This window comes from Protopterus annectens, chromosome 12.part0 (genome assembly GCF_019279795.1).
Source record: "Protopterus annectens isolate FY-2018-M chromosome 12.part0, PAN1.0, whole genome shotgun sequence".
In the NCBI taxonomy this organism is placed as follows: Eukaryota; Metazoa; Chordata; order Ceratodontiformes; family Protopteridae; genus Protopterus; species Protopterus annectens.
Genome location: NC_056746.1, coordinates 603,576,591 through 603,602,998, shown reverse-complemented (window position 1 = coordinate 603,602,998; position 26,408 = coordinate 603,576,591). Strand labels below are relative to the sequence as shown.

The 26,408-nt window shown below is 39.9% G+C and overlaps 1 protein-coding gene across 1 annotated transcript in view; it reads right to left on the bottom strand.

Moving 5' to 3' along the window:
• Positions 1–26,408, bottom strand: part of CIAO3 (cytosolic iron-sulfur assembly component 3) — a 573,125-nt gene that overhangs the window by 459,484 nt on the left and 87,233 nt on the right. The window contains exon 3 of the mRNA XM_044088947.1: positions 6,916–7,059. Within this exon, the coding sequence (XP_043944882.1) occupies positions 6,916–7,059 (144 nt within the window). The remainder of the gene's footprint in view (positions 1–6,915; positions 7,060–26,408) is intronic.

Below are 26,408 nucleotides of genomic sequence, written 5' to 3'. Positions count from 1 at the left end.
AGTGAGCTGAAATTGCTGCAGCATGAATCTTAATGGAAGAGAAGGACAAACCTTTGTCCAATAACTCAGTAAGATATTGAAGAGCCACACTCAAATTAGGCTCAGAAATCTCCAAATTCTTTGCTGTACTCCAAAATAAAAACCTCTTCCATTTTTCTGCGTACACTTTCCTTGTACTAGGTCTTCTAGCTTCCATAATCACATTTAAAACTTGTTGAGGAAGTTGAGACCTGCTGTGTTTCAACACAGAATATGCCAGGCTGTTAGATGAAGAGAGTGAAGCTTGACATTGAGCAGATGACCGTCCTTCTGAGATAACAGATGTGGAATCAAAGGTAAAGGCCATGGAGGCTTCCTTACCAGACTCCTTAGTAGTGGGTACCAGTGTTGCCGAGGCCAATCTGGAGCTATTAAAATCATCCTTGGCTTGTCTTGTCTGACCTTTAAGAGCACCTTTGGAAGAAGAGGCAGAGGTGGAAAGGCATACACATGAAGATTTTTCCAACTGAAAGAAAGAGCATCCACTTTCCAAGCTGTGTGATGAAACCCCTTTGTGCAAAACTTTGGCAGCTGGTGGTTTAGTGGAGAAGCGAACAGATCTATGTCTGGAGTTCCCCATGACACTGTCAATTTCTGAAATACATGAAGATCCAGTTTCCACTCGTGGGGATCCATGATTTGTCTGCTTAACACATCTGCTAAGGAGTTCTGTGCTCCCGGCAGAAACCTTGCCTGAAGAGTTAGTTGCAAGCTGAGCGCAGTCTCCCATAAAATCATTGCTTGCCTGCATAGAGGATAAGAATGTGTTCCCCTTGTTTGTTGATGTACCACATGACAGTTGTGTTGTCTGTTAGAATCAACACCTGCCCTGGAAGAAGTAACTCCTTGAAAGCCATTAATGCAAACTGGACTGCTAACATCTCCTTCATGTTGATATGTAGATGCTGTAGTCTGGCAGGCCACTTGTCTTGTATCCACTTTCCATTTAGATGAGCTCCCCAAGCAATGTCCGAGGCATCTGTCGTTAAAATCTGACTCGCCTCTGGCCGGGTCACAGAGAGTCCCTTGTTTAGGTGACATTCCTGAGCCCACCACAAAAATTCTTTTTGAAGGCAAGGTATTATTTGAATGACAGTGTCCAAATCCTGGCAGTGCTGTGTCCATACATTTTTGAGATACCATTGCAGCTTCCTCATATGCAGTTTGGCATTGGGAAGCACCAGAATACAAGATGCCATGAACCCTAATGCTTGAAGGACTGTCCTTGCAGTCAGCACGGACTGGTGAGATAGTTGATGGAAGTAAAGGGATAGACTCTTTTGTTTGTCCGGGGTTAAAAAGGCCATCTGGGCTGCTGTATTCAGTCTCACACCCAGAAAGCACATGTCTTGAGAGGGTACTAGACTGGACTTTATTTCGTTCACAGAATACCCTAGGCATCTTAGCACTGCTATAACATATTCCAGATGCTGTAGAAGGTCTTCCTTTTCTTGAGCCAGAATCAGGCAGTCGTCCAAGTAAGGATAGATTTGAATTCCTTTTAGCCTGAAGTAAGCTATCACTGGAGCCAGAACCTTTGTGAATACTCTGGGCGCAGTAGATAAGCCAAAGGGCAATGCAGAGAACTGATAATGAGAATTTCCAGCTCGAAAACGCAGATACTTCCTGCAACTTAGTCTTATAGGCACATGAAGGTAAGCTTCCTTGAGATCTAAAGTTACCATCCAGTGATCTTTGCCCAGCAGAGGTAAAAGCTGTTGAAGCGTCAACATCTTGAACTTGGGAATGTCCAGATAAGTGTTGAGGATAGATAAATCCAAAATTGGTCTCCACGTGTTCCCCTTCTTTGGTACTAGGAACAGGCGAGAATAAAATCCTAGGCCCCTTTCTGATACAGGGACTGGCTGAATGGCCCCTATTTGGAGTAACAGAGAAATTTGCTTGTGAGCCTCTTTCCTTTGTGGAGGAGGAACGTCTGGCATGCCTTTGAAAGAGGGCAATGTATGGAAATAAAACCTGTAACCGTGGTGAATGATATCCAACACCCATCTGTCTTGAGTAATTAAATCCCAATTTTCTTTGAAAAGAGACAGTCTTCCTCCCAAAGGAGCTGCCAGGCGAGAATCTACTGGCAGCTGAAAAGGCAGGTCATTGGGTCTGTTTACGAAAGGACTGACCCCTGCCCTCACCAGAAGTCTGAGCAGGTGAACTCCCTGTTCTAGGCCTAAAAGAACCTTGAGCTCTGCCCCTACCACGTCTAGACCTACCCCTAGACTGGAAATCATAAGCAGGATATGTCCATCCCTTAGTAGGCCAATTTCTACTAAACTTCGGTGGCTGCACCTGCAAAAAATCTTTAACAGTTTGCATAGACTTAGCTTTGTCCTCCATTTTCTTTAAAACTGCTTCCACAGGCGAACCAAACAACACATCAGACTGTAAAGGAGCATCCAAAATCCTTGTCTTAACATGCTCAGCTAAATTCTGATCCCTCAACCAGGCATGCCTGCGAAGAACAGAACTAGTGGCAGCCACCCTCGAGGAGGCCTGTACAGCATCAAAACCACATTGCAAAGAATGCTTACCCACTTGTTCAGACACATGAACTAAATCCAGCAACTCTTTACACTCAATACCTTCCGCCAAAGCATCCACCTTAGATTTCAGTTGTGAAAGGAGATAATTTTGATATTTTAGCATGTGAAACTGACAATTCAACGCCCTCATGGCTAAAGTGGAAGAAGTATACACTTTCTTTCCCCATCTATCCAAAGCCCTTGCCTCTTTATCAGTGGGAACAGGGTTTTTAACCACAGAGGCCTTAACACCTTTAGGTCCCTGAGAAACAGTTTCGGGTCTGCCCTAGGACTCTTAAAAGATACTTATGAGCTTCAGGCACCCTATAGTACCTATCAGGTTTAACAGGAGCAGGAGGCAAAGAATCAGGGTTCAGGGAAGCCTCTGCAAAAACATCTTCCACCACATTCAACACAGGAGGTATAGCTAAGGGCCTATGCTGGGGTAAAACAAGAATTCCTAAGCCTTTTCCTGGAATCAGAGTAATCCTGGCCTTCCCATTTAAAGTGCTCCCTCATGGAATGCAGAGTCTCTGAAAATGAGAAATCCTCAGGAGGAGAAGCTGTAGGAGTGGAATCATCCACATCAGAATCAGAATAAGGAGGATACTCCTGCAAATCTTCCGCAGAAGACTCAGAAGCCTCTGAACACTGTTCAAAACTATCAAACTCAGGTTCCACCCTAGGCCTCTTATCAGGAGGGGGGATAGAACCTCTAATCATAGTAATCAAATCTTCTGCCATTTTAAGCATATGTTTCTTAGGCACAGAACCTGAAGTGCTAGGAGAAGCCCCACTGAAGCTAAACTTGGCCTACCTCTCAAAGAAGTTTTGGAAACAGAAGGAGAGGCTCTAACTACCTTAGGAAGAGAGGGAAGAACAGTTACCTGAGAAGCCCCCTCAGCCTGGCCTACCTCCTGAGAAGGCACATCCTGTAACAGTAAAGTCTCTGCCTGAGACTCCAAAGAAACTCCTGGCAAAACCTGTGGCTCCACTGAGCCTTCTAAAGAACCGACGTCCGGGACTGCCGGTTCATCAACCCTAGGCTTCGTTGTTTTGTCCTTGCGCTTTTTGGACGAAGCGGCGCCGGAGCATCCGACGGCATTTTATAATTGCAACGCTTCCCAAACACTAACCTGGCACAGTCTAACCTTCTCTTAATAGTGCGTTTGTTAAACCTAGCACAAGAGCGGCATCCAACAACGTCGTGCTCAGGCCCTAAACAAGGTATACACAAGGTATGGTAATCCCTATGAGGTATCTGTTTCCCACAAGAAATACAGTTATTCACTTTTTCTGACATCCGGTTAAATACTGAGGCAAGAAAAACCAAAATGTTCCCCAACGGGTACTTAGCCAACTCTGATTCGGTCTGAAACTCCGACTTCAGAAAATTTCAGAACGCCAACCTGCACTCGCAAAACTGCTTCTGCATCGGACCATGCGGCAAAAAAGACTGAGGATATGACGTCGGTCATGCGCATTAGTACCCTGACGTACTGACGTCAGTCTAATGCGCCCTGACCGACGTCAGCCATATACTCTGGTATTCGGGCCGACTGGACAGCGGACTACCCAATAGTTAGGACTGCAGCAATGTGGAATGAAGAACATCCTTGATGACAACCAGATAAGAGTTTCATTTTAGGTAATACTTGTTAACTGAAAGCAGCACTGAAGATCTAAACTATAAATAACTAATGGTGTTAATGAATGATTGATGAAAACAAAATTTCTCTAGTCTTCACTAGGAAAGGAATATGAACCCTGTCAAAGGACTCTGAGGCATCGCCTTGTGGCAAACTAATTACATTAGATTATAAATTTAACATGAGGTCTAAATTATTAGCCTGTTTAAATCCATTTTTCCATAAAACCAAAATGAAAATGTGAGATAACCATAGGAAATATAGCATGATGTACTGGGGATAGGATAAAAGGTAAAAGCTTAGCATTCAAAGTTTATTACTTAAGGAAGAAAATAATTTCAGAAAGGTGAAAATCCAAGTTCTACATAAAAGAAATACAGCAATTGTTTAATTCAAATATGGATTTGTGTTCTAGTTTGCCTTTCACAATTAAAAAAATAGTTTAAGAAGACTGATTTGTCTTTAAACACTTCATTTTATTATAAAATGAAGATGTGAAACTGAGCCTGGAGCTTTGCCAATCTTCAGCCTATTACTGGGAACCAGAACTCTCCTAATTATTTAAATGATCATCCAATTCTACATCCGAGATCCACAGTGGTACTATATACAAATAGCTTTTTAATACAGTTTTTTTAATTTATCAATTTTGAATTGAGTAATAATTTGAACGGAATCTGTTCCTACTATGGCTACCCAGCCATCATGTTAGATTCAAAGTTGCAGTAAATGGCCACATGAACAGTCACTGACGTAGCTTGAGGTTCAATCATCTTACTTAAAACTTCAGAGTCCAGGGTCCTCTAATAACTTTTCACACATTTCTTGATCTTACTTTCAACAGAACATCATTCCAACCATTCATTTGTGAAAAAGTGGGACTGACTTAATAAAGCTAAAAATTCAAAGTTATCCATCTTCTGTCTTAGAAATGTGAGTCATCCTAAGGTCAAAAAAGAGACTTAAAAGAAAAATGTATAACCTTTGCAACTTATTGATCAGTTAATATGTGTGAAATTAGTTTTGAGGTAGGCCTCATTGCTTCTCTCAGGTAGATCTAGTTTGGTAATATCAAAGTGGTCAAAACATGCACCTAAGAATATTTGAATTGAGGATAGTAAGTGATCGAAGATCAAATAATGATGAAATTCTAGACCAGGATTTGTGAACCTGAGAAAAATGTGGCACCTTAATTTAAAGGAATATAGACCTTGTATTCACAACCTCAACTCCAGTTTTAAAGATTTCAATCTGTATACCATCTTGTCCTGCTTATTAGTCTCGGCCTGTCTGACAGCACATCTTGCTTCTTCAGTGTAAGACAGTCATCTCAACTGTTCAGACTTTGGAGGGACAAACTTTTGTGCCACACTTCTGAAAACTGGAAATTATTTTGAGAAAGTTCAAAAAATCAGCATTTAAGAAGTGCCCCAGTTTGGGACCTTTACCAGCTATATTTTGCGGAGTCTGTAACCTTGGAAGTAAAATTTGAGAGGTATACAGTGTCAGAATGATTAGTAAAATGTTCTCTTTCAGATGCCTAATGATAGCATTATGTCGTACAAGATTCAAACTTGGGTATTCATTCTAAACAGTGCTGTTTCATTTACACTGTCAGACCATCTTAGGACATAAAGGAAGAAGGATTATGGCAACATGCATTGTAAACAACCTATGCAACCCTAACAATCTTTGCCAGTAGTGTACACTGACTGCAGGTGCATTTACCTGACCCAGCCTAACCACAATTTATTTTTGATATTGTAAAAATTTCTTTAATATTGTATACTTGTGGCGTTCCACTGCAGGGAATTAGTTAAATCTCATTATGCACCTCCAATTAACTTTGATGTTGTACAAACACAAGATAAGTGTGGGGGGGTTAGCACTATGAAAAAAAAAGGTCTGCCTCCAACACTCATCCAACTTCACAAATGAAGTACAGTCATCAAGAAGACAGCATATTCTGTCAAATAATCCATAAGTAAAATGTGATGAAGTGCTCTCAGTGAAAAAGAAGCTGATGCTAATAAGTACTGTAACCTCTCTGACATCATCATCTGCTAGTATTGCAGACAGCCATACTCAAAGACACGGCAGAAGCGCTCTACAACAAAAATGCCATCTTTAAAGGATTTCCTTATTTATTTAGTATACACGGAGTCTGGTTATTTTGTTTTTTTGTTTTTTTTTATTTTTTTTTTATTTTACTTCACTTAAACACACACACACAAAAAAAAAAAAACTAAAATGGAACAGAACAAGGAATTAACAAGCGAGGCTAGCCAAGAATTTCAAAGTCAGTCATTCTAAAAATAAACGTAGCACTGAATATAAAACTAAAATGAACTGAATACAAAGAAAATCCCAAGAATGCAACACTAAAAATGCATTAAATTCATCAAGTATGTTATAAGACAGAATGTACAAACAGATAAAAGAACGTACTACAATACAGATTCCAGCAAACCTTACCTCAACTGCAAGCACTTCTGGGTTATACTTTTACAGGCAAATGTACACTTCATAGCAATTTCTAACAGCTTTTGAAGGGCATAAGTAAAATGTATAGCCTCTCTCTGAAAATGTCTGATGAATAATAATGATACAGGATATTGGTGAGATAAGAAACTGCACTGGCTCAAAACATGCATTAGGAAGTTGTTTGGGTAGTAAAGATTATGACTTACCTTATTTTGGTTTAAAACTCTGTAGAGTTCTTCATGACTCTGCTGTGTTATCAATACGCTCTCTGCTGAGGTAATACATCCACTACAAGCCAAACAGTCATTCAGTGTAATTTTAGCTTTTTCCAACTTCTGGACACCTCCATCCTGGTAAGAAAAAAGTCTAGTTTGTGTAACTTGAAATGGCATAACATGCTTCTAAACATAATCTGCACGCCATCATCAAAACTGGAAAAATTTAAATACATGATCAGAACAGCTCATATAATTTTTTCAACTAATATTGCAAGCTTAAACACTGCTCTGGCTATACAGTAACAAAATATTCCTATCTAAAACACTCAGCATAAAAGTGGATCTTTGAGCCTAAGCTTTTTTTAACAAGTTCAGCGTGGACTGGTATCAACAAGGTACAGGTTCAGCAATTTTTTTCTAGGGACCTCCACTGGAACTGCTCAGTATTAATGCCAGGATTTGTTAGTACAAAGGGCAAAGGATGATATCCCCAGCTATTATTTGCAGTTTTCCTCATATGATTTTTCATCAACATATGATTTTCTGAGACACTGCATTAGTAAGCTTTTCTCAAGCAGGTTTTGAATCAGCAAGCAGCAACACCAGTTCAAAAATCCATTATAAAAACACCCAGCATAACTATCAGAATCGAAATCTATGTACATGAGTTGCCCTCCATCTTTCCTCGTGATCAGGTGAACATAAATAGTGTCAATCAGCACTTATCATTACTAATATTAAAAAAAGTACATTTCTAAAAGTCTTGCTTATCTTCAAATGAGGAACCATTCCAGAAAAGACAGATGTATATTGTCCATACTTGATTATCTCACACCACCTTATGACATCTGTTTATTCTGCAAAAAATTAAGCAATTGAGAGAAAAGAAAAAAAAATAGAACCGAAAACTGTGCCACACCCCAAAAGATTCTTAAGCTGGAATCATGGTCCTGAAGACCGGGAGGGGGTTAGTAATGATGTACTGTGTTCAGTGCAGTTGACTCTCAAGGTACAGAATAAAAGTCAGATTACATTATGTGGAATGGAATTTCAAACTTCAAGGAGCCTATACATATCCCTGCATTCCAGAGAATTTTCTGAAAAAAAAAATCAAACTTAAAAAATATAAACAAATGTAAACATTTTAAGTAACCAACGTGGCGACAAACAAACAAACTATAATGCAGAAACAAAGGAACAGAATGCATTATGGTACCACAAGTTTTAATAAGTTAAGCGCTTTTTGTTTGTTAAAATGACAAAATTCTTCAGACATAGAGTAACCACATGACACAGATCTTAAAGTAATTAATCAATCAATAAATTCAGACAGCTCATTTAAAGGAATAAGCACACTACCTACAAGCACCTCTCTTACAATTAATATAACTAAATATTATTACTAAACAAGTTCTATATAAATAACAACAAAAATCATAAATGTTAAAACATATTAAAATACACTCTTAAAATATTAAGTAGAGCGTAAAAAACAGTAAAATAAGTCATCTTAAAAGACTTTTTATCTTAAGGGTGCTACTAATTGAGCAACCCTCATTCAACCCAGGTGCACTGTACGCATTTAACTTTTGTTAAACAGATATAAACTTTAACATGACAGCAAGAAAAGTACAGTTTTGTACCTACCATAAATGTAGATGTTCGAAGATCCACATTGCTGCAGTCCTAACACTTGGGGTAGTCCGCTGTCCCAGTCGGCCCGAATACCAAAGTATAAGGCTGACGTCGGTCAAGGCGCATTTGTCTGACATCAGGACGTCAGGGTACAAATGCGCATGACCGACGTCATATCCTCAGTCTTTTCTTGCCCCAGATGTCAGAAGACCCTAAAAAGATAAGGCCAAAACCAAAAAACACCAAAACACCCCTGTACCTAATATATTTACAATATATACAAATTTACAAAAAATAGAACCTCACCCACACAACCACCCCTAAACACAGAGGGGAAGGAGGGAGGAATTGGACTGCAGCAATGTGGATCTTCGAACATCTACATTTATGGTAGGTACAAAACTGTACTATGTTCTTCATCTCACATTGCTGCAGTCCTAACACTTGGGTAGAATCCCAAAGCAGAGGTAAGGGAGGATGGCTAAACTATAATGAGGCAGGAGCTGCCAAAATGCCCTGCAACACAGCAGTGGCAAAACCAGCCCTGGACTTAGAATAGAGAGGAAGGTGGTAATGCTTGGAGAAAGTATGCACTGAACTCCAAGTAGCTGCCTCCAAAATATCCTTAGTTGCCACCCCCCTTAGAAATGCTGTTGAAGTGGCAGTAGCCCTAGTGGAATGAGGCCTAATCCCAGCTGGAATCTCCTTGCCATGATGGGAGTAACAGAATGCAATGCAAAACCCAATCCACTTAGATATAGTTTGTTTTGACACAGGCTTGCCCTGAGAACTCAAAGCAAAAGAAACAAACAACTGCTGAGACTGCCTAAAATCCCTAGTCCTGCTTAAATAATAACGCAACTGCCTGTGTACATCTAAAGTGTGCAAAATCTTTTCCCCTATTTTGGGGATCTGCATAAAAGTAGGCAAATGAATAGTTTGGTTTAAAGCCACACTAGAAACCACCTTAGGCATAAATGAAGGATTAGTACGTAATGATACCCTATCCTTATGAAAATCAAAAGGCTCAACCGCCCTAAGGGCCTGCAATTCAGTGACCCTTCTTGCAGAAGTAATGGCCAACAAAAAACCAGTCTTCCATGTGAAGTATTTCAACTCAGCAGTAGCCGAGGCTCAAAAGGTTGTAGAGTAAGTTTCTCCAACACAAAATTGAGGTCCCAAGCAGGAGTAGGAGCTCTATTGGGGTCTTATATTCTTTGTCCCTCTAAGAAATTGCTTGAACAAAGGATGAGAAAACAATGGTGGGTCACAATCATAGTGAGCTGAAATTGCTGCAGCATGAATCTTAATGGAAGAGAAAGACAAACCTTTGTCCAATAGCTCAGTAAGATATTGAAGAGCCACACTCAAATTAGGCTCAGAAACATCCAAATCCTTTGCTGCACTCCAAAATAAAAATCTCTTCCATTTTTCTGCATACACTTTACGTGTACTAGGTCTTCTGGCTTCCATAATCACATTCAAAACTTGTTGAGGAAGTTGAGACCTGCTGTGGTTCAAAACAGAATATGCCAGGCTGTTAGATGAAGAGAGTGAAGCTTGACATTGAGTAGATGACCGTCCCTCTGAGACAAAAGGTGTGGAATTAAAGGTAAAGGCCATGGAGGCTTTCTTACCAGATTCCTCAGTAATGGGTACCAGTGTTGCCGAGGCCAATCTGGAGCTATCAAAATCATCCTTGGCTTGTCTTGTCTGACCTTTAGGAGTACCTTTGGGAGGAGAGGCAGAGGTGGAAAGGCATACACATGAAGATTTTCCCAACTGAACGAAAGAGCATCCACTTTCCAAGCTGTGTGATGAAACCTTTTCATGCAAAACTTTGGCAGCTGGTGGTTTAGTGGAGAAGCGAACAGATCTATGTCTGGAGTTCCCCATGACACTGTCAATTTTTGAAATACATGAAGATCCAGTTTCCACTCGTGGGGATCCATGATTTGCCTGCTTAACACATCTGCTAAGGAGTTCAGTGCTCCTGGCAGAAACCTCGCCTGAAGAGTAAGCTGCAAGCTGAGCGCAGTCTCCCACAAAATCATTGCTTGCCTGCATAGAGGATAAGAATGTGTTCCCCCTTGCTTGTTGATGTACCACATGACAGTTGTGTTGTCTGTTAGAATCAACACCTGCCCTGGAAGAAGTAACTCCTTGAAAGCCATCAATGCAAACTGGACTGCTAACATCTCCTTCATGTTGATATGTAGATGCTGTAGTCTGGCAGGCCACTTGTCTTGTATCCACTTTCCATTCAGATGAGCTCCCCAAGCTATGTCTGAGGCATCTGTCGTTAGAATCTGACTCGCCTCTGGCCGGGTCACAGAGAGTCCCTTGTTTAGGTGACATTCCTGAGCCCACCACAAAAATTCCTTTTGAATGCAAGGTATTATTTGAATGACAGTGTCCAGATCCTGGCAGTGCTGTGTCCATACATTTTGAGATACCATTGTAGCTTCCTCATATGCAGTTTGGCATTGGGAAGCACCAGAATACAAGATGCCATGAACCCTAATGCTTGAAGGACTGTCCTTGCAGTCAGCACGGACTGATGAGATAGTTGATGGAAGTAAAGGGATAGACTCTTTTGTTTGTCCGGGGTTAAAAAGCCATCTGGGCTGCTGTATTCAGTCTCACACCCAGAAAGCACATGTCTTGAGAGGGTACTAGACTGGACTTTATTTCGCTCACAGAATACCCCAGGCATCTTAGCACTGCTATCACATATTCCAGATGCTGAAGAAGCTCGTCCTTTTCTTGAGCCAGAATCAGACAGTCGCCCAAGTAAGGATAGATTTGTATTCCTTTTAGCCTGAAAAAAGCTACAACTGGAGCCAGAACTTTTGTGAATACTCTGGGCGCAGTAGATAAGCCAAAGGGCAATGCAGAGAACTGATAATGGGAATTTCCAGCTCGGAAACGCAGATACTTTCTGCAACTGAGTCTGATAGGCACATGAAGGTAAGCCTCCTTGAGATCTAAAGTTACCATCCAGTGATCTTTGCCCAGCAGAGGTAAAAGCTGTTGTAACGCCAACATTTTGAACTTGGGAATGTCCAAATAAGTGTTGAGGATAGACAAATCCAAAATTGGTCTCCACGTGTTCCCCTTTTTTGGTACTAGGAACAGGCGAGAATAAAATCCTAGGCCCCTTTCTGGCACAGGAACCGGCTGAATGGCCCCTATCTGGAGCAACAGAGAAATTTGCTTGTGAGCCTCTTTTCTTTGTATAGGAGGAATGTCTGGCATGCCTTTGAAAGGAGGCAAGGTATGGAAATAAAACCTGTAACCGTGGTGAACGATATCCAATACCCATCTGTCTTGGGTAATAACACTCCAATTTTCTTTGAAAAGTGCCAGCCTTCCTCCCAAAGGTGCTGCCAGACGAGAAGGCTCTGGCAGCTGAAAAGGCAAGTCATTGGGTCTGCTTACGAAAGGACTGACCCCTGCCCTCACCAGAAGACTGGGCAGGCGAACTGCCTGTTCTAGGCCTAAAAGAACCTTGAGCTCTGCCCCTACCACATCTAGATCTACCCCTAGACTGAGAATCATAAGAAGGATAAGTCCACCCCTTAGTAGGCCAATTTCTACTAAACTTTGGAGGCTGAACCTGCAAAAATCTTTAACAGTCTGCATAGACTTAGCCTTGTCCTCCATTTTCTTTAAAACTGCGTCCACAGGTGCACCAAATAACACATCAGATTGTAAAGGAGCATCTAAAATCCTTGTCTTTACATGTTCAGCTAAATTCTGATCCCTGAGCCAGGCGTGCCTGCGAAGAACAGAACCAGTGGCTGCCACCCTCAAGAGGCCTGTACAGCATCAAAACCACATTGCAAGGAATGCTTACCCACCTGTTCAGAAACATGAACTAAATCCTGCAACTCTTTACACTCAATACCTTCCGCCAGAGCATCTACCTTAGACTTCAATTGTGAAAGGAGATAATTTTGGTATTTCAACATGTGAAACTGGCAATTCAAAGCCCTCATGGCTAAAGTGGAAGAAGTATACACCTTTTTCCCCCATCTATCCAAAGCCCTTGCCTCTATCAGAAGGAACAGGATTTTTAACAACAGAAGCCTTAACACCTTTAGGGCCCTGAGAAACAGTTTCTGGGTCTGCCCTAGGACTCTTAAAAAGATACTTATGAGCTTCAGGCACCCTATAATACCTGTCCGGTTTAACTGGGGCAGGAGGCAAAGAATCAGGGTTCAGGGAAGCCTCTGCAAAAACATCCTCTACCACATCCAGAACAGGAGGTATAGCTAAAGGCCTATGCTGGGGTAGAAACAAAAATTCCTAAGCCTTTTCCTAGAATCAGAGAAATCTTGACCTTCCCATTTAAAATGCTCCCTCATGGAATGAAGAGTCTCTGAAAAGAAAAATCCTCAGGAGGAGAAGCCAAGGTGTAGAGTCATCTACATCAGAATCAGAATAAGGAGGATACTCCTGCAAGTCTTCAGCCAAGACTCAGAAGCCTCGAACACTGCTCAAAACTCTCAAGCTCAGGTTCCACCCTAGGCCTCTTATCAGGGGGGGGTATAGAACCTCTAATCATAGTAATCAAATCTTCTGCCATTTTAAGCATATGTTTCTTAGGCAGAGACCCTGAAGAACTAGGGGAGACCCCCACTGAAGTTAACCCTGGCCTGCCTCTAGAAGGAGCCTTGGAAACAGAAGGGGAGGGCCTAACCACCTTAGGAAGGGAGGGGAAAACAGCTACCTGAGAAGCCCCTTCAGCCTGGCCTACCTCCTGAGAGGACACATCTTGTAACAGTAAAGTCTCTCCCTGAGAATCCAAAGGAACTTCTGGTAGAACCACCGGCTCCACCGAGCCCTCTAAAGAACCGACGTCCGGGACAGACGGTTCTTCCACCCTAGGCTTCGCTGCTTTGTCCTTGCGCTTTTTAGATGAAGCGGGCGTCGGAGCATCCGACGGCATGTTGTAATTACAACGCTTCCCAAAAACTAACCTGGCACAATCTAATCTTCTCTTAATAGTGCGTTTGTTAAATCTAGCACAAGAGCGACAGCCAACAACGTCGTGCTCAGGCCCTAAGCAAGGTATACACAATGTATGGTAATCTCTATGAGGTATCTGTTTCCCACAAGAAATACAGTTATTCACTTTTTCTGACATCCGGTTAAATACTGAGGCAAGAAAAAAACAAAATATTCCCCAACGGGGTACTTAGCCAACTTTGATTCGGTCTGAAACTCCGACTTCAGAAAATTTCAGAACGCCAACCTGCACTCGCAAAACTGCTTCTGCATCGGACCATGCGGCAAAAAAGACTGAGGATATGAAGTCGGTCATGCGCATTTGTACCCTGACGTCCTGATGTCAGACAAATGCGCCTTGACCGACGTCAGCCTTATACTTTGGTATTCGGGCCGACTGGGACAGCGGACTACCCCAAGTGTTAGGACTGCAGCAATGTGAGATGAAGAACATCTCCTCTAAGTGCATGTTTATTGAGATATTTACAGAATTCCAAGAAAAAGTCTGCAGTCCAAATAACGAAAATCCACAACCAGCAAAGCAAGAGCAGCAAAAAATGATGTGTGAAAAACGAAATCCTTTATTTGAAAAAATCCACAAACAAACGTACCACAAGTGCTTTCGCTCAGGTAATCCTGAGCTTTCTCAAGTGAATCCCATACAATTTGCTGAAACACACCTTAAGTATTGTCATAAACATCTCATTAATTAAAAATACCTACTGTTAATTAAATATTTAAAGGAGCTTTACATACCTTAAATATAAAATAAAATGTTTGAAAACAAAATCATGCCAAAACAATGTTTCCTAGACTGGAAGTTAAACCATGTTGAATATTGTGGTTTAAAATAAAATGAATCATGAATTAATAACCGTTATTTTGTGTTAAAATCAATGTTAAAATTGTTTAAAAATACACAATAGGGGTTTAAGAAATCTATATGTCCAAATAACTTAAGAATATATGTCTATGAATGTATTATAGACCATTCATTCAGTCTTCATTTATAAATAAAGACTTTTATTCTCTGTTGTTATTCAAAAAACATCCATAAACAATTTCTTAATCTAAAAAATCACTAAGTAAGAGATGAGGGCTGTGAGTAAAAAATATTAATAGTACATATGTCCCCTTCTAGATGTTACAACTAAATAAATAAATAAAAAGATAACAAGTGATGGTAGATAAAAGACATGTGTTCATTAAAAGTAAAACAAAATAACCCTATGGTAGTGTATAATGACTATAGCCTTGCCCTTCTTAGCTTCAGCACTGATTTGATACTAATGGTCCCATTGAGTCCAGGTGGTCTTCCTGCATCCAATCTTAGCTGCCATAGCAGCTCATGATACTCAAGGGTGGATTCCCAATCACCACCCCTGATATCTGGCTCCACTTGTTCTAATACAACAAATTTAATGTTGGAACCTGGACAAAGAAGGGAATGCTTGTAGAAGGCATTAGTTTCTTTCTTCTTAGCCATGTCATAAAAGTGTTCATAGATCCGTTTTCTGAACTCCCTTTCGGTTTTCCCCAAGTAAAAACTTAGACATGTGGTGCAAATACCAAGGTACACCACTCCTTTGGTTGCACAGGTGTGGAAACAGACTGGTTGTACCCTAAACCTCCTAGATGGAATGTATACGGATTCAGCATTCATTATGGCATGGCATTGGCTACAAGAACCACACTTGTATGTGCCTATCCTTGGTTGCCTCACCTTCCTTTTGTTATCTGATTTCCTTTCAAAAATTTCTTTGAAATTAACACCCCTTTTCCTAACAAAACTGGGTCTGGAGGGTAGGAGGTCCTTAAATTCTTCATAAAGGGCTAAGACCGGCCAGTAATTTCTAATAACTTCTTCCATTTCCTTTGAATTGGAAGAATATGTATATATGAAACTGTTCGTAGGGTGGCCAGATGCATAGGAAGCTGATGTAATCACCGCTTCTGATCCTTTTCCTAAAATAGGTGTATATAGAGTGCTTTTCAATACATTAACCTCCTCAGCTAGACACCTAAACATTTCCAAAGGGTATCCTCTTTCCAAAAACAAAGCCTGCAGAGTTTTGACCTCAAGCTCAAAATCCTCTTGGGTACTGCAAATTCTGCTGGCTCTTATGAGTTGCCCTTTAATAATTCCCCTTTTTTGATATAGGGGATGTGCACTATCAAAGTGTAACAATGAATTGGAAAAAGTGGGTTTACGGTGTAGTTTTGAATGGAAGATGTTCCGGGTGTAATCCTTGGACAAAGTAATGCCCAGGTAGTGAAGCTCATCTGAGCTAGCAGTATATGTGAATTGTAAGAAACTGGTGGTAGTGTTGATGTATTGAAAGAATTCTTTAAACTCACTGTCTGAACCTCCCCAGAGGATGCAGATGTAGTCCAGGTAACGTCTGTAAAAGAGGATGTGTTGCTCCCAAGGGGGCATCAAAACAAATGTGTTTTCCCATTTATGCAGTACCACATTCGCATAAACTGAGGCACATGATGCCCCCATGGCAACCCCTTTCCGTTGCCTGAACAGTTCACCATTGAAAAAAATGAAATTATTCAGCAGGACGATCTCCATCAACTCCGTCAGTAAGTTGGTGAGCTTGTTAGTAAGACTGGTTTCGTTACTAAGGAATTCAGAAAACCATTCTAGACCTTCTTTGTGAGGAATGCTTGAAAAAAGGTCCTTGATGTCTATAGTGACCATAATCAAATCAGGCGAAAAGCAGGCAACAGGAAAATCACGTAGAAAGTGCCAGGAGTCCTTGTAAATGTGGCTGAGTAAAGGCATAAAATCCTTAGTTAGATGGTCAATAAATTTTCCTATTGGCTCAGTCACACCTCCCGCACCCGATACTATACATCTGAACCTTAAGGGATAAACTCCTTTATGGGTTTTAGGAATCCCAAAAATGACCGGTATCTTGGGTTTCTCCACATGCAAGTAGTTGTAAACCCTCTCATTAATTGCCTGCTGCAGTAGAAGATCTTTTAAATAATAATTAATCTGAGCAAAGGCAATATTAACTTCATTTCGAGATACCGTGTCATATTGTTCATCTTCCTGAAGCATAGAGTAAATATGTGCCTCATACTCACTAGAAAACATGAGCACCACCCCTCCACCCTTGTCCGGTTTCATAATCCTGACATTCTCTTCCTTAAGGTGGTTGATAAAATCAATTTCTTGCATGGATAAATTACACCTAGAAAGGGACTGTTTATCTTTAGATATTTTTCTAAAATCATTTTCAACCAATTTTTCAAAGAAGAGAATTATTGGATGGAGTGGGGGGGTTTATTAAACTACTACGAGTTAGGCCTGTGTCATCAAGTTTCTGCCCTTTAAAAATTTGGGTCAGGTTCAAACCTCTAGTAAAAAGTTTCAATTCTACAAGTGCTTGTGTCAAATTCATTGGTTTAAAGGGGACAAACTGCAGGCGCCGGGTAAAAACGTCAAATGCACATTCTTCTAGATCTAAATCTGTGTAATTATAAATTGTGAAATTGTCCTTCTTTAACATAGTACAATTTCCTTCTGAGATTTCTATATTGTTGGTAATTGCATCAAAATCAGAATTAAAATCATAGTCAAGATCCCTCATAAATCTGATGTCATTGGAAATATCAGTGTCATTTAGCATCTGGGGATCCATGTTCTGGATGCTTGTTTCTGCCCCCAAACCCCGGTCTTGCCGGGGTTCCGCTGAAAATCCTGGTTATTATTGCCCCTTCTACCTTTTTCTGCTAATCTTTCACTTCTCCTCAGCGGTTCTTCTGTTTCCTCTTGGATATCGTCACCCCTATCTATACTACCACTAGTTGTCTTAGTAGAAACCCCTCTAGTGTGTCGGTTAGGGGCAGGGTAGGCCACCCCATCTCTGTAATCTAATAGATCTCTTTCTAATTTTCTTAGCTTTCTGTTAAGAATCTTGTCACAAAATGAATCCACATTGTCAAATAATTTATCATAATCCAGCTTAAAAGCATTAAAATCTACATCATTGGTTAGTTTATTATTTAACATATCTAAATCATTCAAAAGTGCTTGTGTTTTGACCTTGTATATTGTTAAACAGATATAAACTTTAACATGACAGCAAGAAACTCCTCTAAGTGCATGTTTATTGAGATATTTACAGAATTATTAAAGCATATGCTCAATTGTATAATTTATAATATAAATAATGGTGAATCTCCCTCAAGATATGCAACTTACAGTAAAAATTGCTACCAGTTTTATTCAAACCAAACGCAAAAAGAACCAATGCCACGACAAAAAGTCACTAATAATCCACAACCACGGTGACAATGTACGGTGCAATATAATGTGGAATTCAGAAAGGAGCAACTGATACTTCAACAAAGAGTTATTAGATTATGTAAATTAAAAACAATAATTCATCCCATTTCATCAGGACTTCATCAGAACAAAGTAATGGAAGTCAAACATCTGTTATAGAGGAATGGAAAACAGTCACAATTAATCCCTCCATTAAACCAATAAAAATGTCTTAAAGGCACATACCCTAAAAGTGTACTCAAATACAAGGTCTAAACATTTAATCAAAAACCAACTAATAAACTTTTGTACTTTTAATGGTGGCATTGGTTCTTTTTTGGGTTTGGTTATTTAGTTTTTCATTGGTTCTGTTGTATCGTGCATGTATTATGGAGAGGAGTCCTACTTTGGATCATACAAGTTTTGAGGCTTTTGAGAATCATCTCATGGTAGCGGATGTTAACATGGTTGGCTGCTGATGTGCACTTTTTAAAAGGAAAGCTCACCCAGCTGGTTGAGCTCATGACACAGCCATCTCAATCTTTGCCTTGTGGCCAAACATTGAGTTCTACCTTAAAGGAAGGGTCGAAGCAATGCGAGTCACTCAGCAATGCAAAAGATTCACTGTAAGTGAAACCAAGAACAAGTAGCATCTCAGCTCGCCATCCTTGCATACTATCAACTTCCCAAATTAACCCTTTCAACAATTTTATTAATGACAATGCATTTTCCATGTCTTTTTTCAGAGAAGGAAGCCAGTAGACCTAAAAAGAGCAGAGCAGTTGGTGAATGGTGCTTTATAGCACTGCATACATGTACTGTTAACAATGAAAGCCACTGCGGTAAGGGGGGTGAGTTTACTCTCAACTTTAAGAACCACAGTGATTTTAAGAGCTGGGCTGCATCTTTTGAAAATACTGACATTTTTACAGACATTTTATATGATAAACATATTGATAAAAATACTTCTTTATATATGGATTCTTTGAATTACAATATTTTTAATGTGGAGAATAAGCTTTTTAAGTTGAAAAGTTTAAGACTGGATATTACGCATTTGGGGGACTGCATTAAAAGGCATGTACTGCCTCAAGGTATTCCAGTTTAAGTTTCCAAATGGTATAGATTACGCTGAAGAAACAGTGACACGCATGAATGGATGAACAAGATTCCTACTATCCCTACCTTCTATCACTTAATACTGACTTTAGCAATTTAAATCAAAAATAATAAAGGTGCGGCACCACGTGGGTGAACCAACTTTACTAGGAGAAAAATGAGAAATTTCCCCCTTTGGGGGGAATCAAACAGAGTCAAAAGTGTGGTTGGCTCTAATTTGGATTTTCTAGTGGAAAAGGCAAACGGGGAGAATTTAGGGAAAGGAAAAAGAAAAGCAAACACCTAAATATTGAGCTTCATCAAAATGGAATTAATACGATAGCTCATTAAAATAACATGCAAATTGCATCAGAGCATTTCTCGATTTTTGAAAAAGGCGTAAAATTTGTATCCTCTAGGAAATTTGACATATGTGATAAACCATTTCAGTTCCACAAGTATATGAGGAAATTAAATTTAGCACAAGTATTTAACGAGAGAAATAAAGGATTGGTAAAAGAGTAGCTTGTAAAGAAAAATAAAAGTCTTTAATCCCTCTTTATATCCAGCCTTTCAGATATCTGAATCAGCATGTATGGCTGATTTACATAACTTAACAGTAGACAAAGGAAGAGAAGAAAACCCTGGATACTCTTGTCAAGGACTCAAGTATCTGAGTTATAAACCTGGATAAGGGATATTTGATGCAATCGATTATTCATATTCCATGTTCCAAATTCTTCAGGATAACAGCATGTATTCGTTAGCTCCCAGAAATTAAATTAACATAGTGCATCGCAGAATAAATTTATTTTTGGAAGATCTTTAAATAGAAGAATGTATTTCTTTAAAAACGTATGAATTCCTTAAAACCTACTGTACGCTTGATTTTTGGGATTCCCAAAATTCATAAACAAGTAAAGAACTCATAATTTGGACCAGTAGCAGCAGCCAGAGAATCCAAAACCTACCCTATGGCTGTACTTATAAATAAATCCCCGACATTTATTACCAATATGAAAACATGTATGCTGAAAGACTCATGGGATCTTGTGGGGTGGCTTATCCCACAACTGGCGACAGCTACGGTGGGATTTCTAACAACTGATATTATTGCCCTTTTTTCCTCTATCCTTTTAGAGGAAGGTTTAAAGCTTTTCCATGAAAGTCTCTTGACCTTCAGTTTTAAATAGTCAGGAAGTGAACTTGATTACATAAATTGCCTCAGTAGTGTTACAGACCAACTTCCTATTTTTTGAGGGGGAGACTTTTTCTCAAATTAAAGGTGTTGCAATGAGGGTGGCTTGCGCCCTGATTTATACAAATTTAGTCCTTTTTTTTTGGGGGGGGGACTCTTTTGTCTTCAAATCAGAATTTGCTGCCAGCATTAAGCAATATTTGCAGTTTTTGGTTGATATCTTTATTTTATGAGAAGGGCCTCAGGAGCATATTGGTAACTTTATTCCATATTTGAACAAAACTGTCATTTTTAATATTTATATAGTGTTACAGTGAGAAAGTTATTAATTTCTTGGACACCAGTATATAATTGGTTGAGGCAGCTTTTAAGTCTCTGATATATAGAAAGTCCACTTTTAGCAACTCATAATTACTTTTCACTTCTGCACATCCTTTGTCACAAAAGAAAAGTTTACTTCACAGCAGAAAATTTGATGAAAGAGCTGGAGAATGTTTATTGATAGGGAATATCCAAAGGAAATTATAAGCAAAATTGTAAAGGATGTTTTTGATGAGTGGGGTAGAAAATGTAAACTTCTGTTAGGTCCTGTTTTTTGAGGGCCATAGGTTAGAATGCATGGAGAGAGGTGACTACTTATGGAGAGAATGGTATTAGAATTTAATCATGTAGTGCCAAAAATAAAGGAAATTATTTCTAAAAACTGGAATATTTTGAGGCTAAACCCTGAGATTGTAGGGAATTTGGGATATGATCCCAAATTTATTTCTAAAACTGGACAAAACTTAAAATATTTATGAAGAAAGTTGCCATCAAAAGGTTAAAGATAAGGGGCACAAAAAAGTGTGCGGGATGTGAACAATGTCAATATATTATTGAAGAGGAGAATCTCACTTTAGGTAATGTTTTTAAAAAAGGGTAATTGCAATAGTAAAGACATTGTTTATTTAGCACTGTGTTCAAAATGTGATGGAGTTAAATGGTGTGAAAACAGAGAGGACATACGACCAAACAAGGGCCTTTTTAAGCCTAGTCAGAAATTTGGGAAGCATGGCAAGTTCTGATACCCTTGATAAGTGTAAGCAGGGGTTTGGGAGAGTAAACATTTACAAGCAGAGACCTGGAAGATGAAATTTTTACAGGCTGCCTGTGTCCATTAGAGATGCAGGTACCAAATCAAGGAGGAATTTCCTGTTCCCAATATGTCCCAAGCTGCACTTGAATTGGATTAAGGAGGAACTCTGCTTCACATGGATATGGCGCCTGTTCCATAGACTGGGTAGTCTCTGGGATACATACCTGTCTCTCCAGCAGGTTCCATTTATATCACAGACAAGTCTTTAGAACATGTAATTCTGGTGCTGTTCATTTTATGGATATGCAGGAGGTGCATCAGAGTGGGGTCAGACAATGCCCTGTTTGCCAGGCATACATCTCTCCTCAAAACCCTGTAGGCGAGATAATACAGTGATTGGGCCTTGAGGTGGTCTGCATAGGACATTTGACTTACACCCTGTATTCTTTTAGTAAGGAACCTTTTGCAGACGTTCCAATTGTTGGATAGAAATGATTAGGTACATACCAAAAGGGACATTGTACTCAGTGATAGGTCTGATGAATGGCAAACAGTGGAACAATGACTTCCTTGGACTTAGATGCCATACCTTTGTGTTTAAGTTTTTCAACACAGAATGATTTCCTCACTACTGTAGATATGTGATGGTCAAAGGCTAGAGGGGACTGTGTGTCCCCAAGTCCCTGACTACTGGGTCAGCTCTAAGGGGTGTGTTGTCAATTTTATACAGTTACCAGGGATGGAGGACTTCCAAAAGGGTACTATTATGCATTTCTTGGCATTTAGTTTTAGTCCATGACTCAGACACCAACTGTTTTGTCTGTCTCAGCCCCTCCAGGAGAACATCAGTGTGGGATTCAATGAAAGCTCTTAATTTGCAATCTGAAAATTTAGTCAGCCAGAGACCAATTGACATTGGCCAGGACTTCAGAGAAGTAAATGCCAAAAAGGAGCAGTCCAAGGACTGATCCCTGAGGGACTCCACTTGTGACTAGCCTCCTTGTAGATGAAGACTCCCTAATTCTAACTTCCTGGGTCCTATCAGCCAGTTGGCTATCCACCGGGTGACAAAGGACTTTGTACCTAACCTCTTGAGTTTGTCAACAATGTCCAAGTGGGGCATTGTGTTAAATGCCTTAAGTCTACCAGGTTAAGTAAGCATGATCTCCTCTTGACGAAACCAAACCAGGTTGGGTCCAGTGTCTAGAGGTTTACTACATCTCTACTGATCATTTCCATTAGAATTCTTTCCATGGCCTTGGATACGAGACTAGTGAGAGTCTTATAGGTCTGTAGTTGTCCCACCTTTGCGCAGAGGGAGGACTCTTGCTGTTCTACATTTATGAAGCCTATTTGGAGTCTACGGTTATAAAATACTTCCAGAGAACCTGATAGGTTACGTTTCATGCTATTTAGAAGGGATCCTGGGATACTGTTTGGGCCCACTTATGCAGTGTTCTTGGTTTTAGAGAGAGCATCAAGGACCTGTTCCCTAGTGATAGTAGGGGGGAGTTGTATCTCATGGTATTTCCTGAAGGGAGGTCGAGGGGGAGAGAGAAGGGTAAAGCTGGAGCTGAATTCATCTGCCAGGAGCAAAAAAGCAAGAAGCAGCTCCACAGTAAAGACCATTCAACTTTCCTTTATTCTAGTACCTCCAACAATTACCCAATTAAATATTTTAAGCAAATGGCCAAGGTACCAGGATAAAGGAACATTGAATAAATATGGAGCTTTTCTTGCTTTTTTGTTCTTTAGTATATGATTGAATTTATTTGAGTATTTAGTTCATCAGCCAGGAGGTTTGCTATATCTTCTGGCTCAGTATAGATGGCTCCACTTACAAGGAGCTCTGCACGCAATTGTATACTGCCTTTGAGGTTACAGATATAGCTAAAGAATGTTTTGTGGTTGTCCTTGGCCTGGGAGGCCAAACTTACCTCAAATTTTGCTTTGTTAGACTTTATTTGTCCTCTGAGTTGTTTAGTTTGATGAGATTGCTTTTATTCTACTGGCTGCTGCATCTCCTAAATTTTTGCCATGATTTTCCTCCTTCTGTTATACAGCCTATCAATCTTGTGATTCCACCAGAGTGGCTTGTTTTTTTGAGTTAGTTCTGTACTTTTTCCTGCTTAGCATGCTTGTGGTTTCTGTGAATAGTTCTGCATTGTCAACAGTGTTCTCTAATTTATGGGGGCTTTACATTTTGGCAGGTTAATCACTTAACAGCAGAAGGTTAGCCTTTGAGTAGTTCCTAAGTATTCCAGGTTTACCTGGGGGTCCAGGTTTTATTTTTACTTCAAAGGAGACCATTCTGTGGTCTGACCTTACCAGGGAAGACGTTGCAGTAGGGGGTGTGCAGCACTCTCCCATATTAGTGAGGACCAGATCAAGTACAGTTGCACCCCTGGTTGGTGTACAGACTATATGGTCCAGGGAGTTTATGTTTACAAAATCCAGGAATCTCTGTGCCTGTATGTTTGGTGCTGTACAGGATTCCCAGTTAACAGTGGGGTAATTAAAGTCACCCTTGACTATGGTACTGGGTTGGATGGTTAGTGTTTCTATTAAGTTTAAATACATGGTATACGTTTCCTGGAGACCTACAGCTTGCAAGGAAGTGATACTGGATTTTGCCTATGGTTATTCAAACACACAGCAGCTCAAGTGCATTGTCTTGTTTGACCAGCCTTGAAGTATACTTATTTCTGATGTAAACAGAGACACCTCCACCTTTAATCCCTACCTGTGAAGGATGTTAAAAAATGTATACATGAACATGAGGATAATACAAGGACTAAAACTGTAAACAACTCTTTATATAAGCACTCTGATGATTCCTATGACATTTTTAAATTTGGTATTTTGGAACAGGTGGATTTTAAACCCCAGAGGAGAAGATTGGGAAAACAAGTTGGAGTACAAAGAGTTATTATGGCAATTCAGATTTAATGCATTTGTAGCTCCAGCTGTAGCTTGAATTGTAAGGCAGCTAAATTAAGAACCTTTTAGTCTTTTTATTTTTAAGCCCTCATGGTAGTGACATTTCTTCTACATATCTTTGTAATTACTCAGTGTTTTAATATCAGTCTAAATGTAACATTTTTTTTTTACATGGAATCTTTTTTACATAATGCATTTTCATATAGGTTCATAGGTTCATACTAGGCTATCTGCCCTAGGGCATTTATAAGCCTAGCCAGAGTGTGTTTGGCTTTCGCCACCCATTTTAAATTAATTTTGCTATGCCCTTTTTCGAGGTTAGTATACTGTGCCTCTGTCTAACAGTGACACAGAAGTGATACCCGGGGTAAACCTACGATCTCCCATCCACTCATCAAGATTCCTCTTGAAGAGTCAATGAGGGACTCTGCCTAACCTGGACTGGGATTTTATTCCAGAGTGAAGGGAGCCTCTGGGTTATGAATCTGTCCCTCCAGCATGTCCTATTTATTTCAGTGCTGAGGTTCAAGTCTCGAGCGTAGCTCGATGGGATTTGGATTTTCTGAGGTGCAGCATGTCCATTAATTCTGGGTTGGACATGGCTTCATATGTCAGGCACAGATCGCCACTGAGTAGAGCTGGAGTTTCTTTAACCGGGCAGCATATGGCATCTGTTTGAGCCCTTTGATCCTCTTGGTGAGGTACTTTTGGGGTCTTTCCAGTTGCTGCAGGTGTCTGGTAAGGTACATCCCAAAAGGGGCATTGTACTCAATTATGGGCCTGATGAGGGATGAGTAAAGAGGCACGATGACCTCCCCTGATCTAGATGTGAATCCCTTCATGATTAGGTGGGCTATATAAAATGTTTTTCTAACCACTTTGGCCACGTGGTTGTCAAATGAGAGATTGCTATCAACTTGGTTCCCCAGGTCCCTAATTACTTCTTCTGTACTTAATGGATTACCACCTATGTGGTAATTTGTGGGCACTTTGTTTTTGCCAAAGGGGATGACTATACACTTTTTGGCATTTAGCTTGAGGCCATGGCTCTAGCACCAGTTGTCTGTTTCTATGAGGCCCTTTTGGAGGATGCTTGTGTCGGCTGGAGAGTCTATTATGGCGCCCAGTTTGCAGTCATCTGCGAACTTGGTCATATGATGTGATTTTTATTAGCTGGTTTTTGATTAACTGTTTAGCCCTTGTATTTGAGTACACTTTTAAGGTATGTACCTTTAAGAAATTTTGATTGGTTTAATGGAGAGATTAATTGTAACCGTTTTCCATTCCTATACAAGGGATATTTGACCGCTATGGCTTTATTCTGATGAAGTCCTAATGAAATGGGATGAAAGCGCTTACATTATTGTTCTTAATTTACATCTTCTAATAACTCTTTGTGAAGCATCAGTTGCTCTTTTCTGAATTCCACAATATATTGTACCTTACGCTGCTGCTGTGGTTGTGGATTAACAGTTTATAACAATATCTAAGATTTTGCCCGATGCCATACATTAGTTTGTAAGTCACTTGTAATATTCAATACATGTGAAAATATTGCTAATAATTACTAACAACTAACAATATCTCCAGAATAGTAAGATATTGATGGAAACAATTTTCTTGTTTCCCTCCATGGCATTTCCCACCATACCCTCAACAGCAAATTGGTCTCTCAGTTGTGAAAATATGAATAAGAAGATGCAAATGGTGATTTCTCTACTGCAGGACATCCTATATTAACAATGTGTCATTTTGTTATAAACCTCTTGCCCTAATACTGATTATCTGATACATCACTTAGTTAAAGGAGTTAGACACAAAAAAGGACTGGACACCATTCGGATCTTTGGGTGTTAACTGGAAGGATAGAGGAAAGGCTCTATGGGCTTGAATGAGTTCTCAAGGAAGAACCAGGTTTCAGAGATAGATGGAAATACCACCTGTTTAACTTGACAATGTTTAGAAAGGGGGATCCATGGTCACACAAACAAATGTCCAAAGAGCCTTGACAGAGGAATAAGAAAGGCCAGAGAACAGTAACTCGCATTAATAATCAAGAACCAGAAACAGCCAGGCCTGAAGACGGTCCTAGTTCTTAGACTGACACCAACTTGAAAATCTCTTCCACTTGCACATACATCATCTTCTAGTAGCAGGGTTTTTCGCCTCCTTTAGTACCCACTGCACTTCCTCAGAACAAGGTGCCTGAAGGGTATCAAAATTTTCAACCATACAGTTAC